This window comes from Amblyomma mixtum, chromosome 5 (genome assembly GCF_055824585.1).
Source record: "Amblyomma mixtum isolate Tamu chromosome 5, ASM5582458v1, whole genome shotgun sequence".
Taxonomy (NCBI): domain Eukaryota; kingdom Metazoa; phylum Arthropoda; class Arachnida; order Ixodida; family Ixodidae; genus Amblyomma; species Amblyomma mixtum.
Window position 1 is genome coordinate 53,195,437 of NC_143016.1, and position 19,787 is coordinate 53,215,223.

Genomic DNA, 19,787 nt, shown 5'->3' on the forward strand with positions numbered 1-19,787 from the left:
CGGAAGAACACAGTGCGAATTTTTGAGGAGCACAGGAACGAGAACAATAGAGACGACACGCTTCAGTCCATTGAAATTCCAGAGCTCCCAGAACGACCTGTGTGCCAATGGGCGAAGGAAACAACGATCGTGCCCCCAAAATACGTGGGTTTCGTTAAGCTCTACGCCACTGGTAGCGCACCACGCTCAGATGTCTTCGTGGACATGCAGCTCAGGTGCCAAGAAGGTCGAGAGCATTGCATACCACGCTGTGTCCTCAGCGTTGACGGGACCAACGAAACAATAGTCCCTATAATGAACATTTCCAATCATGAACTGACCATCAAAGCGAACGAACGAGTCGCACGAGCGGAAATTTGCTACCCAGACGATGCATCGCCACGAGAGGGTGAGTCGGACACCAGCATTGTCCAGCCCTTAATGATACCGAGCGAAGAGATTCAAGTAGGTCCTGGTGTTGCTCCTGAGGAACGTGAAAAGCTCGAACAGCTTATTTTTGAGTATCGGGACTGCTTCGCAACCACCGTTTCAGAGATTGATGCACTTAGCCGCTCTGCATACGACCCTCCAGAAGAGACGGATATTGTTCCTGGCCTTCACGTCCTTGCAACATGCATAGCGACAGAAGACGTGCTAACCGTTGCCCAGCTGAATGATCCAAAGGTTCAAGCTTTGAAGGAAAGGCTAGAAAAAAAAGAAGACCTATCCAAAGAAGACAGGCGCGTCAAAAACGAATACCGGTTGCGTAACGGCATAGTATTCAAGAAGAACCAAGAAACCGACTCTAACGAAGGACTGCTGTGGGTAGTTCCGAACCAGACTCGCTGGAGAATCGTCAGGACATGTCATGATGACATTGGCCATTTTGGAGTGGAGAAAACCTTGAAGAAACTTAGGGAAAGGTATTGGTTTCCCAGCATGAAGCGTTACGTTAGAAGATACATAGCTTCTTGCATCGAATGTCTTTTCCACAAGACGCCATCTGGAAAGAGACCGGGCAAACTTCACAGCATTGACAAGGGCAACAAGCCATTTCGATCACTACACATCGATCACCTAGGCCCATTTGTAAGAAGCAAGTCCGGAAACGCCTACATAATTGTAGTCGTCGACTCTTTCACAAAGTTCGTATTGTTGCGTGCAGTCCGCAACACATCAGCTGCACCAGCGGCGCAGTTTCTACACGATGTGGCAGGAATCTTTGGCCCACCGGCTATGGTGATCACGGACCGCGGAACTGCTTATACAAGTGCCAAATTCAAAGCAGCGTGCGAAACTTACAACATCGTGCACGTCAAAAACGCTACTGCCACTCCGCGAGCTAACGGGCAAGTCGAAAGATATAATCGCATGATAACCCCGGCAGTGGCAAGCTTGACGAAAGATGCAAACGGCAAAGACTGGGACTCTGCGTTGCCTCAGGTGATGTGGGGCATAAACAATACGCTCCACAAAGCCACTAAAACTACTCCGTTCGGACTGCTCTTCAACTTCAGGCCGCGAGGCATCAAGGGCGACACCGTGGAAGACGCCCTCGCAGAGGAATTTGACCATGAAGTTGAAACCAGGCGAGCCGCAGCGGCGGAGAATATCCGAGAAGACCAACGCAAGCAACAGGAGCGGTACAACAGGAAGCGGGTGGAAGCGCCGACATACAATCCTGGAGATGTTGTACTAGTTGAGCGAGAACCGGCAGCAAGTGGGGAGTCAAGGAAACTGAAAGAAAAATACAAAGGACCGTATATCATCCGAGAAAGGCTTCCCAACGACCGCTACCGCATCGAAAACGTGCCTCCGGGGCGGCAAAGGCGAAGAGCTTACAGCAGTATTGCACCGGTTGACAAGCTGAAGCTTTGGGACCGGGAATTACACGAGACAAGTTCGGAAGAATCGGGCCGCGAGGACGATTCCGACCGGGGCGGTCGGTGGCACAGGATGGCCGAATGTGAGCGCCAGCTCATTCCCGCCGACGGAGATCCTTCGCCGGAGGGCGAGCAACCCGAACTTTGAGTCCGAGCAACCCGAGCCGCCCGTGGGAGGAGAGAGTGATGTGAGGAGAGGATGAGGAGGACGAGCGCTCGCGCGGCGCGTGAAGAAGAACAGACTCAGGTGTTGGACACGAAAGAAGCAACACGGCCTCTTGTTAACCCAGTGATCCTTTGTAGCGGAAAGACGAATAAACGTCTTTTGAATTGTTCATTTATCCTAACATATGACACCACGCTTAAGGCGTACGCTGGGTTGCATGGATATTCTGCCGCGTCTACATAGGCTGCGTCTTCGTTGTCCGCGTGTTTTTTATACAGGGCTTTGGCGCGTGCTTCGCGTCTTTCCCGGTTGTGGGTTGGGTGTACGTTCTTGGGTAGTGGGTGGACGATTAGCTTTTCCTTGATTTGCTTAGGAATGCTGTGGGTGTTGTCCGGAGGGGGACCCGTTGGTTCGATGTTTAATGCGGCTAGAATGTGTCTGCCCGTGTTTGTAGAGGATAGTCTGTCCAATTGTGCTGTGCGGTGGGCTTCAGTCAGTTCTTGTAGAGTGTTGTGGACCCCCATGCGGAGGAGTCTGTTGTTAGAGGTCCCTTGTGGGAGATTTAGGGCCGATTTGTAGGCCTGTCTTATTAGCGAGTTTACTTTGTCCGCTTCCATCTTTGTGAGGTGAAGATAGGGGAGTGTGTATACCATTCTGCTAATCACGAATGCTTGCACTAACCGCCTTAGGTCATGTTCTCGCATGCCTCGGTGCTTGTTTGCTATTCTTTTGATTAGCCTGATGGTTTGATGTGTCATGATCGTGAGTTTGGAGAGTGTCTCTGTATTGAGGCCGTTGCTTTGAATGAAAATTCCCAGAATGCGGAGTTTCTGTACCACCGGTACTTGGAGGCCGTCGACCTTCACGTGTATAGAGGGGTTTCCCTTTTTGTGACGGTCCGCGGTCGGGTGGAGCAGCAGGATTTCGGATTTGGTCGGCGAGCATGCGAGGCCTATACAGGCCGCGCACTCGGCTACCGCGTCCGCTCCCGCTTGGAGGGTTTCCTCCATTTCGCCGACATTTCCCGTGGTCGTCCACAGGGTAATGTCATCTGCGTAGAAGGAATGGGACAAATGTGGGATGCGCTGTAATTTTCGTGCCATCGGTATGAGGGTAATGTTGAAAAGTAGTGGAGATAAAACGGAGCCTTGGGGTGTGCCCCTGCTTCCTTTCTGAATAACAGAACGGCGGAGATAAGGTTTGCGTCCGCGGAATCCTCCCCCTTCCGGGAACATACAAACCCAGCGTTTTATTGATATGAGCAAGGAGCGGGGCCTCGCGAACCAAACCAAAGTGCAAACCAAACTGAACTCATCGCAGGCTCAACTGTAGCGTTTCACTGGTGCAGATAAAAAAAAAAGAAAAAACTATGGGGGCATTTAAGGCACCTCAAGAGTCGAATGCGACAGCATCAGATTTCACATCTGTCGTAGCTTCCGTTGCAACTTCTGAGTGCGTTTCCGTCAATTTCGTAGCAATTGTCGGGCCATCAACCTCCATATTCGGACTGCTATAGCTGCAGTATCCGCTATGCCATAGCGGTGCCGACGTTTGCATATATCATATTTTTTTTTCTGATTTCTGATTCCGGTTCTCTATCTTGGTTGCTGTCTAGAAACTATAGTTTCTCAAAACACGGTAGGCAGGCTGTGATGACGTCACAAGGATCACACGATCTCTCTCAACCAGCCATTATTTTAACTGCCACCTGCAGCGGTGGGCAGGATGTGGCGACTTCAAAAGGTCACGTGACTTCTCTTGACCAATCACCAAATTTCGTGACGCCGGACAACGGCGGCGTTCTGGCGTGACAAAATACTACCGCATGGGCAAGGAAAAAAAAAAAGAACGCTCACACAATTGGAGAAATTTCCCTTTTCTTCCGAAATCACGCATTTTCCAAGACAGACACATGTGACGTCAGCGCTCGTAATCGATCTGCATGACAGCGTACGAGATCAAGCTTTAAAAACTGGCCTGAGACCAACCCAGAGGGTTGCCTCACTACTGACTCGAAACAATCATACATGACAGAGATATCGATCTGAAACTGATCTTCAATCACCACAATCAAAGCTGCCGTTTGTCGCAGACCACGATTGTCCCGCACCTGCACGTGTACACAGCAACTGTCTCCACCCCAAGAACGGCTGTGTTTTGCTTCTCCGCAGCCCGTGTTCGGCAGAGAAGGCCGCCAGAGGAGTGCGTCGTGCTTGCACAGGCGCAAGTCCGCGGATGGCTGCGCAAATAAAATCCAGCCAACCTGACACACGCATGCAGGCCTGTGCTCCATCATCGACCGGCGGCATCCCATCCCTGTTGCGGCGGTCGACCGCTGCACGAAAACTCGTGACAGCGGCAGGCAGTGGGTCACGTGCCTCGGGGTAGTGTCGCGATCCCGTGACCGGAGAAGACACGCACTCGTCAGCTGCACAGCCGGAGACAGGCCTCGCGTGACCGTTGTTAAGGTCCTAGTACACGGGCCTGGAAGGACTACTTCCCGACGTGTGTCATCGGGAAGCAAGATGCGATGTCAAGGTCGAAGAACGCGGGTCTGGGAGAAATTACCACCAGACGTGGGTCGTCGTTAAGCAAGGTACGGCGAAGGCTAAGCAGCGGGGGAAGCAGCCAGCACACATATGTCTCTTGGGTGGCTGAGAGTACCTGCTTTCTACTTTGCGACCGTTGCCCCAAGCCTGCCGTCATGGACCACACACGGGACCCAGGTGACAGCTGATTCCATTTACCGAGCCCTTCCCGGTCGGAGTACAGAACCATAAAGAAGGGGTTGAAGTTTTAGCAAAAACAGACCGCCTTTCCGAAGTCTCTTCAAGTGTCGCCGCCGCCGCCGCGGGGAGACCGATGTTATCTTCCCCAATTGCTGTGAGCATGCCGGGGGAACAAAGGGCTTCGTTGGCTGTGGCTCTTTGGCGTGCCAAGCGCCGCGACGAGCTGGCGGGCAAGGACAAAGGAGCACTTTCCGGCCTTTCATGACCTCTTCGTTACGGCCTCGAGCGGCGGATGCCATCTGAGGAACAACAGATGTCGGTGACCCGCGGGACTTTCAGCTGGCCAGAAACCACCACCTACCTCAGTCAACGCCTCGACGGCGGCCTTCTTTCCCTCGGAATCAACACGTGACAGGGGCGTGACCCTAAGTGCGGTGTTGTGTTTGTGCGCAGAGGTGAAAGTTATAGGCCCCTCCCACTCCGGCGTGGGCGTCCTCAACCTAGGGAATTTGGGGACGAAGAAGGGTATAAAAGTCGACAACGAATGCGGCAGAATAGTCTCTCACTCAGGTCTCTCACTTCTCTTACGCTTGTAAATATGTGAATAAACCTTCTGTACAATTTCCTCCTAAATGGAGTTCGCCATCGTCCTTCCGAGTCGGGACCTGCTGCCCTGAACGACACCCCCCAACTCGCTGGGCCCCTCCGACCTCAACAACTGGTTGGCAGCGGTTGGATCGACCATGCTTCGTGGTGCTGCTTCTTTGGGTGAGTGCTCGGACTTTGCTTGAGATTTGCCAGGCTTCAAATGTTTGGGTAATAACTTTGAACTGCTGGGAATCGAGGGAAGTTGTTCGATGAGGCATGTGTGTGAACCTCACGACAACAGTGGAACAGCAAAGCCGGGGCTAGGAGCAGCAAGCATGGATCTCGTGACATGGCCGGAGGCAGATTTGCTAGCGCTGTGCGAGGAGTTGGGTGCGGTTGTTCAGGAGGAGATGGAGAAAGCCGATATTTGTAAATCGCTTTTAGAAACTGCCGATGAGGAAACAATCAGGTTTACGTGGGAACTACTCAAACCCGAGCTGCAGAAAGCAGAGGATAAGCGGAAAAGAGTAGAAGAGCAACGGCTAGCGGCAGAGCAACGGAAGTGGGAAATAGAGAAACAGGAACGAGAGTTGAAAAGGTTGCAGCTTAGAGTTGAGATGCTACGAGACGCAGTCAAGAATGAAGGATGCAGAACTCCGACAAAAGCGGAGAGTGAGGAATCAGAGTGCCAAGAACATGCACAAGAAGGAGGTAGTCTTAAACTGCGCGAAAAAGCGCAACAGGCAGAGCACAAGCGCATAATAGCAAAAGTCGACCAAAGCATTGTCAAGGGAGACTGGGATGTGACGCGATCTCGGCTGCGAGCTTTCAAGACAGGCGAAAGCATTTCAAAATTTCTTGACATATTTGAAAGCATCTGTGAGAAGACTAAATTAGACAATGAGATTTGGAGCCACATGCTTGTGTCCCTTTTGCCAACTCAGCCTGCTTATGTCGTACTGAGCCTGTCCGATGAGGAGATGGATGACTACAAAACAGCGAAGGCAGCTCTATTCCGTCACTTCGGAGTTAGGACAGAGTACCTAGGCGGCCGGATGCGCTCCGATGCGAGAGTGAAGGAGCCATTTAGATCCGAGGCTGCTTCTGTCCAGAGAAAACCCGTAAAGCATCAGACTGTCGCGGAATGTAAATATCTCAACGCTGCAAAAACGAAACAGACGCGTGATTGGCCCGAGTGGGAACCAAACGCGACAACTCCAGAGAAACGTTCCAAAGAGGCCAGAGAGACCGTTGCCGAGCTGGATCGGGGCGACGCTCGGATAGAGGGAGAAGGTGCAGGAAAAGGGGAGAACCTGACACTAGAGTGTAAGAAAAAGGCACGCGAAATCGTTGCCGAGCCGGGTCACCGCGTTGACATGAAACGGGGGTCAGTGCAAGCGGGCGACCGGCTAAGAGGTAAAGCTGAAAAAAGGGAACACCCGACCCGACAGCTTAAGGAAAAGGCATGCCAGACCGTGGCCGAGTTGGACAAGCGCGACGCCACGAGAGAGAAGTTGGTTTGGGCGTCCAAGCGGCACGGGCGTGAGAAGGAAAAAGTAGAGGTGCCCGAATTTACAGGTTCTAAATGTAAAATCGAGGCTAGCCTTAAAAAGTGTGCACAAAAGAGTGCAGAGCGGTGCCACCGCAAGGTGTGTGACAAAGATGAGCCTGGTGTGCTCAAAGGCAGTGAAGAAGACGCGCAAACGACAGAGGACAATACTCAGGGGAATGAGTCGCCTAAACCAGAGGCAGTGAAACGTCCCGCGGTCGATTGCGTAGAGGTAGTGCGTAGCTGCGACTCCAGCGAGATAGCGCGACAACCCGGAGAGAAGTGTACCCTTCGTGAGTGCGGGGAACCTAAAGAAATGGTTGTTGATCCCGAGGGGCACGCGGGAGGCTCGCAGCTAGGAGAAAAGAGCGCACCACTGCCGGAGCAGAAAGAAATGAAAGGCTCTCATCTTGCAGTGCTATCTGTCACTAGCGTAAAGAGAGATGGGGTTGGTTTAAAACCTAAAGGAAAGAACCGCATTGCGTGTCAGAAAGCAAATTCTGATCGTGCGACGCGTGCGGATAGGTTAGAGAACAGCCCTCCCAAAATTGCCAGGAAGTTGTCATCCAAAGATGAAAGTGGCAGTAAGCCCACAAAAAGGCCGCGACGTGCGAAAGAAGCAAAATCGTGTTGTCTAAAGACAAGTGCGGTCAGCTCTCGAAAGGGGAGAGAAGTAAAAGAAAACAACTTTCGCTGCAGAAATATCCGACCACACGATTCCCTGAAAATGAGCGGCACTATCCCCAGGCGAAAAAAACGACGTCGAAAGCTATCACGGCAAGTTTGTGGTGCCAAGCTACTGAAAAGGGCGCGGAACACTCGTTTGCGTCTGCCGTGTCAACAGACAAGTAAGAAGGGGAACAGTGCAGCGGGCTCAAAGTGGGAAGGGGGGACAAGCAATCCCCTCGACGGAAGACCATTGTTGTGTAGTAGGGTTCGGCACTACACGCGCTACCGAGGCTGTCACAGTGTCTCGACGGAGCACGGAGACAGAGACAGAAACGCGAGGGGTGGCTTCATTCGTCACGCTTCCGCAGCTCGAGGGAAGGTTAGACGGACGCGACCACGGAGGGCGCGGCTGAAAAGTTAATTCCTGAGCTCAAAGGAGAGAGAAATTTTGCTTATCCTTTTCGTTTTTTTGTGAGCATTTTGAAAAAGTTGTTTGTCTGTTTCGAACATGCGAGGACCGGCTACGACTCAGTGAGAGTGAAAGTTTATGCTGGGTTCTGGAGAGTGATTTGTTCGGACGAAGAGCTTCCTTTTTAGTTGTGTTTATGATTTTGCTGTGAGAAAAAAAGACAGACAACAGTGAAAAGTAAGCTTAGTTCAGTTTGCCGAAGGCTTAGATCCCTCTCACATGTATAGTGAACTCTCATTATAAGAAAGAATGTGGTGTTATGGCAAATCAGGGAAATTGAGAATAAATTGTGTCTGGCGAGTGCATTTGCGGTGCAGTTTTGCAACACTGCTTTTACAACTTGTAGCCGATAGTGTAGCCATGGACTGTAACGGAAAGAAACCGGCAGAGCATAGTATACGGGAACGTGGCATCCATAACAAGACGCAGAATTATATCTGCAGGCTTCAATGTACTCTCAACTTCGAGATAGCAATCTTTTCGACAGTGTTTCCTCGGAAAGATTATGTAAGGATGAGCTGGGCAAAATTTTGAACTTGCTTTTGAAGATCCTTTTAGTTGACAGAGGGTATTGGGGTGATCTCAGCTTTGCGGTTTCAATCGAAATTTTAGTTGTGGGTCAAAGTTTGAGAGACCACACCTAAATCGTGCTACGTGGCGGTTTGACTTCGGCCGTTATGAGGTTACATGTAGTTCCGCTTTATGGCCACGACTGTTGCTGTCAACTGCAAAATTTTGAGTTCAATTTTAGGCTTCCCATTTTTATTGCTTAACAGCCTGGTGGATCTCGGGTGAATTTCCTTGCACTGCCTGGGGAGTGGCGCTATGTTGTGTGGTTGGTTTCGACTAATGCCTCCCTTGTGCGAGGATTAGGACTCTGCTATGTGCTGTGTGCAGAGAAAATTAAGAGAGGCATCCCACTCTACCACTCAAGCCCATCTCTCCTCGGCGAGTGATTGTGACCACTGGCCGGTCGAGATTTTCCTGGCCGCGGAGGAGCTGTTAAGGTCCTAGTACACGGGCCTGGAAGGACTACTTCCCGACGTGTGTCATCGGGAAGCAAGATGCGATGTCAAGGTCGAAGAACGCGGGTCTGGGAGAAATTACCACCAGACGTGGGTCGTCGTTAAGCAAGGTACGGCGAAGGCTAAGCAGCGGGGGAAGCAGCCAGCACACATATGTCTCTTGGGTGGCTGAGAGTACCTGCTTTCTACTTTGCGACCGTTGCCCCAAGCCTGCCGTCATGGACCACACACGGGACCCAGGTGACAGCTGATTCCATTTACCGAGCCCTTCCCGGTCGGAGTACAGAACCATAAAGAAGGGGTTGAAGTTTTAGCAAAAACAGACCGCCTTTCCGAAGTCTCTTCAAGTGTCGCCGCCGCCGCCGCCGCGGGGAGACCGATGTTATCTTCCCCAATTGCTGTGAGCATGCCGGGGGAACAAAGGGCTTCGTTGGCTGTGGCTCTTTGGCGTGCCAAGCGCCGCGACGAGCTGGCGGGCAAGGACAAAGGAGCACTTTCCGGCCTTTCATGACCTCTTCGTTACGGCCTCGAGCGGCGGATGCCATCTGAGGAACAACAGATGTCGGTGACCCGCGGGACTTTCAGCTGGCCAGAAACCACCACCTACCTCAGTCAACGCCTCGACGGCGGCCTTCTTTCCCTCGGAATCAACACGTGACAGGGGCGTGACCCTAAGTGCGGTGTTGTGTTTGTGCGCAGAGGTGAAAGTTATAGGCCCCTCCCACTCCGGCGTGGGCGTCCTCAACCTAGGGAATTTGGGGACGAAGAAGGGTATAAAAGTCGACAACGAATGCGGCAGAATAGTCTCTCACTCAGGTCTCTCACTTCTCTTACGCTTGTAAATATGTGAATAAACCTTCTGTACAATTTCCTCCTAAATGGAGTTCGCCATCGTCCTTCCGAGTCGGGACCTGCTGCCCTGAACGACACCCCCCAACTCGCTGGGCCCCTCCGACCTCAACACCGTGCTCGGCTAGCGCGTCGACCATACACCCGGAGGAGAGCCAGTCGATGCGATAATTAGGCGGAATCGAAGAGCCTCCTCCGTGGCGCCGCGCCGGTTCCCTGTGGGGTGGTCGTCAGTTTCGTCACAGGGGAGGAGGAGCATCCGCTGCGGAACGAAGCGCTGATTGCGCCTGCGTTGCGAAAAAGTAGCCCCGCGGAGAGCACGGTTTCCTACGCAGTTTCCTACACACGTCCCGCGCTACCTGAAGTGCGCGTTCTCAGCGTGAGCGATGCGCGCACAGATGAGCGCCGCAGCACACGCGCGTTTGAAGTTTTCCAGGTTCGCTCAGCCTTCGGCACAGGTGCGAAGTCCAGAAAGAACCAGCCGGAAGTTAAAGAGAGATTGCGATAGTTCGCGAGCCCGTAGGGGACCGGAATGTTATCGAATAATGCGAAGTTCGATGCTGACAGGAGCAAAGTGTCAGTCTGAAATTCGAATAAACCAGAATTTCGAATTAAGCGAGTAAGAATTAACGAGTACGCTGTAGCCTATTCGCAATGAAATTATGTGATTGTTCCCGCCGGCTCATGCTCTCCAGTGTCCTGGCAATCATTTATATGTGTTTCTATTATGCATATGATGTATCTGCGTATATCGTTATTGTTGCTGCCTATAGTTTCTCTTTCATTTCTTGGGTTTGGTTTTTATGCCGTTTGACTGTGATTAGGACATATCATTGCTTACAGTATATCCTCATTTTAAATCATTGGGTAATATCATAACTTATAGTTTATTGTTATATTTTATGTTAGCATTTCTGGCGTGTCTATTGTATTATTGGTACTGTGAATTACGCGTGTTGTAGCTGTGATTTGTTCAGCGTTACCCCGCCAGTTGCGGTGTTTTTCTTCCATTACGTAAAAAGAAGTAGCCTGCGTCCCAATCACCAACATCTCCTCTTATCTCCATGTCAATAGAAAAAAAAAATCGTCTCCCAAAGGTAATTTTATTTATGAACTTTTTACCCTTGAATGAAATCGAAATATTTTTAAGCCTGTGCGTAAAAAAAAAATGAAGATTTATCGATAAATAGCCAATAACAATGCGAGTAACTACTAAAAAGGTTTTTTACGGCAGCGATCTGCGCTTGACACCACAGCAGCTCTTTCCCAGCAGCGCGCGACCATATATATTCAAACAGAGATTTCTCCCGGCGAAATGAGAAGTCTTGTGAAACGACTGGGACATCCGCGCAGCAATTCTCTTCCCCACATCCTCCTTGTGCTTTACACGACAGCTGGGCAACCGCCATCTCTGCCGACCAAAAAATACCGAGCGTGCCGCACACTTTCGTCGCGCCGCTCCATCCAAAGTCGCCCAAATTGTTTCCCACTCAACGCGGATCTTTCGACCGCGCGGCATAAACAGCTTCTTCCGGCGATAGGCGACCAGTCATCAGTGTCTGCTTTGTTCCGTGTTCGCCGAATTGTTACTTCCGTCCCCAGGGAATAGCGGCTGCGGCGCCGCCGCCTGGGCCTGTCATCGGATACCGATATGAGGACGCCCGGGGAGGAGGAGGAGGAAAGAGAGAGAGAGAACTGTTGCTGCCGCTTCTTAGAACAAGAACCGTTCGAAGACAGCAGCCTAGTCTAGTCCCCGAAGTAGAGAGGGAGAGGGAAGTTCGGGACGCCTGGCGGCAGGGTGCGGCGTTCAGCGAGGCATCCGAAGCGCGACCGCGGTCCCAGCCATCCAGCCAGTCCCCACGGACAGCCAAAACGCACGGCTCGAACTCCGTGGCGTCTGGGAACGATCAACCGCGCCTCCCTCTCTCCGTTTTGAAGACAAGAAGAGGAGGAGGAGGAAGGCTTTCCCATCGAACAACCGCAAACGATGAGGCGTAACCGAAAGAAACAAAACACTGCACGTACAACGAACTTCGACAGTGGGCGAAGAGAAGCTGAGGAGGGCCGTTCGTGGTCCCACGGCCCTTCTTCGTTGGTTTACCCTCCCCCACCCTCGCAGCGCCGCCTCGCAGAAGACGACCAGATGTGGCCAGTCGTCACAGCAATAGCAAGAACGACGACGACGACGGAGTCTGCTAGCTGCTTCGGCCGCGCCGGAGCCTGGGTAACGCGAGAAGAGCGCGTGCACTTGAAAAGCTGCTCGCTTCATGGCCCAGTTCGTCCTTGCGCGCTCCTCGGCAGTGACAGCTGATCTTTGCATAAGAGCACCGCTCCGCTGGCGGCCTCGAGCGGAGAAGTGACGCGCAAATTGCTGCCCCGCCGCGACGGCTCTCGCAGCCACAAACGAGTGGGGGGTAACGCTCCGCGACAAGCCATAATAGCGCCGATTCTATCGCCGCCGTTATACACGCGGTGCGGCCGGCGTCCGCCGACGCGTATCTCTTTATCAATACTCCCGGTGACAGTGACGAAAAGTGCAAGGACGCTGCTTCGTTTCGCGCGAGCCACGCAGGAGACAGTGGCAAGTGACAACTTTGTCGCGCAGGCAGTGAAAGTTTACGGGATGCGGATAGGCGAAAAAAAAAAAGATTGCAGACGGTTTAGCATTGCTAACAGCGGAATATCGTGCCTTCGCACTAGTTACGGTGGGCACTCAGGACCCTTACATGCTAAAGCCATTTGACCGAAACGTATTTACCCGGTAGACATTTTCCATGAAGGCCTTCACCTTAAATTCATTTGCCATAAGGCCTTTACCTAAAGGCCTTTGGGGGAAAACCTGGGCAAAGGCCTGTCAGGTGTACACACATCGCAGGTTGCCCACAACCCGGTGGGCAGGTGGGCTGCCTGCCATGATCCAATAGGTACCGATCCAAAGGATTCCTACGAACCGAAAGGTACCGAGGGTTACTTTCGGCTACTTTTGGCAAAGACTGTATGTACATATGCCCAAAATCTGAAAATGCGCCTACCGCACACACTGCTATCGCACGCGCGCAAGCAAGCAATTTATTTTGGCTCAGTCACGAAAGCCAACCGCTTGAAATGCTTGTAAGTGCGAGACGAAGTTATACTTCGCCAGCGGCCAGGTGACCGCGGGTCGCGAGGCGGCGCTGCAATCAGTCTGTTCCCGAGTGGGAACTTTCGCTTGCAAGAAATCGGTCAAGAACTGAACGCTGTGGTGCATAGCAATCGTTTACCGATATTCTTCTTACCCGAAACACAGACGGAGTTTGTGGAAAGCAAATAAGATAGCTGGCAGCACCAGAAGCAAGCTATAGTACCCAATTCAGGACAAAAACAAGGCGGTGTTATGAACGCTGTTCGCCTCGCCAACTCCGCTGTCCTCGCGCCGCCCTATTTCTCCTTAAATAAAGATGAAGTCACTAAAATTCCCGCGAGCTTCTTTTACACTTCGTCCGTATACGTAACCACATTTATATCCGGATAAATTCTGCTAATATACCGCATTAATCAGATTGTCAAAGGGCGCTAAAATACAATTTCTTTAACAGCTCACCGAGAGGTTCTGTTTATGCACCCTTTTACCTTTTCATTCACTCAATGAGGCTAAGATCACTTCATGCACGGTTGGTCCCCATGCTTTGCTATCAGTCATGCTTTATATATTTCGCCAAGTGTGGGGCCCTTTGCACCGCCTGTAACCCACATCTCCGTTAGGCCTATATAAGAGGCTACTTTCACTCACGCACTGACTCATACGTGCGCTGCATGTTGGCTGGTCGCATTTTTAGCAGACGTCGGCTCACGTCCATTCACAGCATATACTACTTTGCAATAGGCTGAATTCTTCACTCACATATAGCTTAGAAGTTCGCATGTGCTCGCCACTTTCCGCCAAATAATAAAAAAAAGCGCCATATTTTTTTTTTTTTTTCTGGACACTGTATCGTGTCTACATGCATGGGTGCTTTCCAAGCCAACATCACGTTATATTTCACCTGATAAGAATCCTTGTCCGGAGACCGTGTACGTCAGGTTTAGTAAAATCTTGCGGGATGCTTGGTTCACGTTCGATAAAGATTAGGACTGCATAAAAAGGACGGAGGAAAAGAAAGGACTACAATACCACAGTTTGAGGTTTAAGCCAGGTTTAAGCCTAAGGAAAGTATTAGACATACGTGTGCAACGACACTCATTCCTACTTGGTTCTCAGTCCCACCCTTTTTTTTTTTTATTTCTTCCTATTTCTCCTTCGAGGCGCAACTGATTCGGTTTTGAATCACGCACCCACAATTTCTTCGGCCGGCAAAATACAGCCGGCAGCATTTCATAAAAAAAAAAAGAAAGCAGCGATTCTCCAAACACAAGATGGCCTGAACAACCACGTGTGAACCTCCACACGCATGCGCACGGAACCACGCGGACGTTTATACTTGCGGTGCGCAAAAAGCACTCAAAGCCGAGGGGGAAAAAAAAACAAAAAAAAAAACAGAGAGAACGACAAGAGAAGAGAGAGACAGGGCTGGAGCCTGGCTGCTTCCGTGACGCGAAGTCACCCAGAAACGCACGGAATCCGCAACGCATCGTCGGCATGTGGGGCTCGCCCGAATCGTTGCAGCCCGTTCCGCTACGTTCGTGTAACGTTTTATTTGATCACGGAGACAGCGGAATGCGCCGTGGCCACAGAATCGAGCTTGTCTTTTTCCTCCTCGGCGGATGCGGTTGCTGGGCACGCCGCTGAGACAAAGGAGCGTACCACGTTTGCTCGCGTAGTGGACGCCAGCAAACGACACGAACTGAGCGTGGTGCCCATATAGGTACTGTCTTCGTGCGCAGCGTGTATGATGCTGCTGTCGTCTTGGAAAGAGAGAGTCCAGCAATACGAGAAGATGCGCTAGAACGCATGTCAGGACGTGACGAGGACGTTTTTATTTTCATTTGTTCATAGTTCCGTTCTCTTGATATCTTGTATAAAATGGCGTTAGCCCCGAGGCAGAATGAATAACGTGCGCCTGCAAGCCACCGACTACTGCATGACTTCCATGACAGTGACGTCACTGAACAGGAGCTCATATAGACCTTTGCATCGGGCGAGGGAGCTGTCGAAATGACTCCTGACTGGTCTGTCGGAAACCGGTTTCGCTGTTGCTTCCACCGTGCTATAGCGTCAAATGCACACGACAATGCAAAGGGCATCATGGTGACGCCCAGGGAGCTCCCTCTGCAAACGTCAAGCAAGCAGCTGACGATCGTTCCGTTTGTCCATCACAGAGGAGCGCCGCTATTGAACACGGTGGGTAATCCAACTACTTGGGCGGGAACGAATTAGCCGCTGGATACAGGTATACGTACGCGAAAGCGACCGTTACACAGACAGAGCCCCTCGAGTTCTGCCAATGCGTGCGTATTGCCCATATTCGCGTGAACACTACAACTTGTGTAGAGGGGACGACAATAGTGCGAGGGGCACTGCAACTTCACTGACGCTTTTTTAGATATAGGCACATAAATGTTTGACTTGACTCTCCTTGTAGTACATCTGCCCCCACAGCAGACAGACGTTCACCTCCGCTGCTCGGCAAACCACTGACAACACTTCGAGCCGGGAGCATTTTGGGTGCACCAAAACAGTTGAACCTCGTTATAACGAAGTTGAAAAGGCACGGCGATTACTACGTTATAGCCGTAGCTTCATTACAGCCCGAGTTATCCGAGCTTTCAAGGGGAATCGTCATTCGTTGTATCCACTATTTCGTTATAGACCATTTCGTTATAGCGAGGTACTTTCGTACCACACGGCTTCACGTAACGCGCAAAGCAGCATACAGAATGGGGTGCTCCTTGTAGCGCGGAGAACTTGGAGGGGCAGAATAAGGATCGGGGAAAGAGGGGAAGCCAGGGGAGAGGGGGGCGAACTCGGATCTGGCCGAGGCGCACCGGTCCCGCCAGGTCCGTCCCATTTGACAAGTGGAGCAGTCGCCGCCGCCGCCGACGACTGACAGGCCGGGAGTCGGCCGACGCCTGCCGCAAAATGCGCTGTTGCCGCTGCGCCTTGAGCTGCGTATACGCCGCACACACACACACACGCACGAACGCGGACCTCGGCAAAGGAGCCGGGAATGTTTGCCTGCCGCCGATATCCCACGCTTCTTGCTTTTCATACGGCAACGCTGGCCCAGGGCGTGTTGTTTGCTTAGGCGTGCTTTTACTCGCTCCCTGCACCGAGTGTATTGTGGCCGCACGAGGAGCGGCTCACTAGTCTATATGTGTGCCACGCGCCGAGGCTGTCGTGCGTCGAAGGACGGCCTTTCGCGGTGTAAAGAGAAAGAAGAAGAAAAAAACACTGTTCTCGTTCAGTGTGTATATATTCCCCAGGCGGGCATGACGTGAGCTCGGATTGCGGGCGTGTATCGCGTGAAAAGCGTGGCAGCGGCAACACAGCGCCGTTCAAGTCCGCTTGATGCGGGCCTTCAACGTGTTAACGGACCGAATATGCCTTTCGCGGCCCTCTATATAAGGTGCCACACTTCCCTCTGCCGTCCCCTCCCCCTTCAAAGTGGTGGGCACGGGGCGATCGAAACGTCGACGAGATTGGACCGTGAAATAACAATGCGGCGCGGCCGTTATTTTATTTTACGTTCTTCGCGGACCGGCCGTGCGGTTAAAGCCACTACGCGGCCATTGTAACGAAAAAAAAAAATGGTAACGGCGCGGTTTCGAAACTGTCGCTTATACACAGCCTCGAAATTACAACGGCAGCTTCGAATGCATTCATTTAATGCTAAATCGGCGGCATGCAGCATTGTCTATTTTTATGGGGCGGCTCGCTTCCACGAATTAGTGGCATGACACGTCCTGCCGCAGTTTGAGCGTTGGGTTTTACTTGCTTTCGGTTTTCTTGCCCCGATTTCTACTTTCCAGGTCCGTCGTGTTACGGCAATTTTCCCAGGCAATTGTCGACCTACTGAAGCTTGCGGAGCGGAAATCCAGTTGGTTAGATGAGTTAAGAGTTTGCTGTATAGCCACGTCGGCGAAACCAGGGCGCACCGTCGTATTCGGTTACTGCTTTGAGCTTAGGGATAAGAAGTTTGCTCTAATCACGTATGTTGGTCACGCACGCCTATTGAAACTGCAACTACGTGCTACTTTATGAGAAAGATAGTAAACGTACAATAGATCTGACACTTTTGAATGTTTGTGACATAGCCGGAAATTTAATCCTCCCAAACTAAGAATAACGAATACGAGCACGCAATGAATCGAAATGGGCTGGTGAAGAGAAGTTGAGTCGTTCATGAATGGAAGATATGACTCAGATTCTTATCTTACAGTGCGCGGATTTTCGATGTTTTAGTGCGAAGCACTACTTCATGGGGTCAGACCCAACCAAGAATCTTGTGGCGTCCCTGACCTTGAAGGCGCAGAAATGAAATAAATATTGCCGCGACTGGGTTTCCATGACAGCGAACAGATCAGCTTCGCTGGCCACTGCACGACAGGGCTATACTATCGCCACAGCCGAACAAGCCTCGTGCTGTTGTTGTTGTTAGCCTTTGAAAAGATGGCACATACCCACACTGGGGGATCGGCTAAGAATCGGGAGGCACTGCAACACATTCTCGCGCCTCGTGTTAAACTGCAACACATTCTCGCACTGTGCATTGCGCGTCGTCCTCTTCATCAACTTCCATCTACACATCAGATCAGGTCAGCTTAGCCTCGCCCAGAGCTTAACCTGAGTCTAGACGTGCCGCCGCGGTGGCTCAGTGGTTATGGTGCTCGGCTGCTGACCCGAAAGACGCGGGTTCGATCCCTGCCGCGGCGGCTGAATTTCGATGGAGATGAAATTCTAGAGGCCCGTGTTAAAGTGCATGTAAAAGCACCCCTGGTGGTCGAAATTTCCGGAGCCCTTCACTACGGCGTCTCTCATAGCCTAAGTCGATTTGGGACGTTAAACCCCATAAACCAACCAGACGTGCCAACAACCCAGCAATGCAAAACCATTAGCCAACCAGGCTAAACACATGCTTTCGCACGTCTTCTCAGTTTAACTGCGTTAAAACCAAAGCACTTATTTCACATCCGGCCCGTTCGGGCATTCGCAGAGACAAAGAGGACAGAACAACAACTGAAAAAAACTGTGGACGCGGACAATTACAGGCCGAAAATGCCAAAGCGGAGTTGGCGCAACAGCTGTTGCCTCAGATGGTAATGGCGAGGTTTATTCTGTTTCATTTTCCGTGCTAAAACGAACTTGATTGGCAGAAGAAGCTCGACTGAGAAGACTGGGTAGAGCAGGATATCACAAGTTCGTGCTCTCGTTTCGCGTTGTGAGCAGACGCTGCGGCTGCAGCTGCTAATCATCTTTTGCTTTACATTGCACGAAATGAAAATGATGGGCAGCCTTCTGCTGATGACAGATCCTTCCCACAAGTCAAAAAATGGCCACCATCATCTTCCTCATCACCATCTGTCAAGCGAAATCCACAGCAGGACTGCACTCAATTGGCCAGTCGCGGCAACTTTAATCCGGCAAATCTCTAACCTCATCGCTCCGCCTGAATCTTTGCAGCCTTCTACTATATACTTTTCTTTTCCCTCAGTGTCCTCTCTGTCACCGCATAAGACGTGACAGGTAATCTATCCTGCACATTATATGCCCTGGCTTCCTTAGCCAAAAGCACATTGTGACCATTTTTTTTTTTTTCTGTTTTGACAGGGCGGTGTCAAACACCCATTCTCCAAGCATCTCACCCTAAAGAAGCCGAGCACCAGGCCAGGGGAAAGCGTGTACCGTTTGAAAACCGGTGGGTGAAAGTTAGGAGGCCGGATGAGATTAAGAAGTTCGCGGGGACACGGTGGCCGCAGCTGGCAAATGACGGGGTTTATTGTAGAGACATGGCAGAGGCCTTTGCCCTGCAGCCGGCGTAGTCAGGCTGATGATGATGGTACCGGGTGGCACTCGGGATCGAACTCCCAATCCAATCCAACGCTTAGAACAGCTTTTGGAGTCATGCAGCTAGTATCGTACAACCATGGAAAGATTGTTGCCGGCTGACATCCTTTCTGATTTGTATCGCCTTTTTTTCCCATGGAACGATATATGGTCGCTGCCTACACATTACCATACCTACAACATTAACGAATGCTTCCTTCGCGCCCTATAGTAAAGCAATGACGGCATTACGCTCATGCACCCGCAAAGCCAAATGTTTTTATTGCGATAGCAGTACCAGAGGCTTTTATAATAGGGTGACCATATATCTGGTAGGGGCATAGGGGGAGATCGGGGCGCCAGTACGTAGCTGAAAGACAATAGCGCCCATCCGGTTACTGTCTTGCGCATGCGCAGTGGAGCCCCGCTATTACCCTCTGCCCCTAACCAATGGGGTCACCCTATTCTAAATGTCCCTACCGTCGAGTTATACCCTTTCAAAAAAGAAAGAAAGAACCAACCTGTGCCCTGTTATTTTTGAAGCCGAACATTGCTGCTATTCTGTCAGCTGTTACCTCAGTAATTCTCTGCACGGTACAGTGTGCATGCCGTACACAGAATAAAGCACTACGGCCATTTCGCGCCGAGGAAGCGAAGAACTATGCAGCTGCTCTTGCTTCAAGAATAGTGCCGAGCTCCGTATGTGCTAGCATGACCTGGAAAGTACAGCGATTCCTTTGCACACTCACGAAGACACCACAGGGCTGCTACCCCCACGCCTCTCCCCGGGACAATGACAAAGGTGACTGTAAATGCAGAGCACTTCCTGAATAGTTAAGAAGAGGTCTCCGCAACCAGATTATCGGGGAGATCATCAGTTCGCAAGATGAGTGGCTCCCTTGTGCTGCGATGGCTCTTGGCT

At 51.4% G+C, this 19,787-nt stretch overlaps 2 protein-coding genes across 2 annotated transcripts in view; one reads left to right on the top strand and one right to left on the bottom strand.

Annotated features, from left to right (window-relative positions):
• Nucleotides 1–19,787, bottom strand: part of nemy (cytochrome b561 family member no extended memory) — a 164,201-nt gene that overhangs the window by 87,758 nt on the left and 56,656 nt on the right. The gene's annotated exons all lie outside the window — the stretch shown is intronic.
• LOC149342176 (uncharacterized) lies at nt 142–2,197 on the top strand. Its single transcript, XM_089544433.1, has 2 exons — nt 142–702; nt 1,603–2,197. The coding sequence occupies exons 1-2, from the start codon at nt 205–207 to the stop codon at nt 2,008–2,010; spliced, it is 906 nt and encodes a 301-aa protein (XP_089400559.1). The 5' UTR covers nt 142–204; the 3' UTR covers nt 2,011–2,197.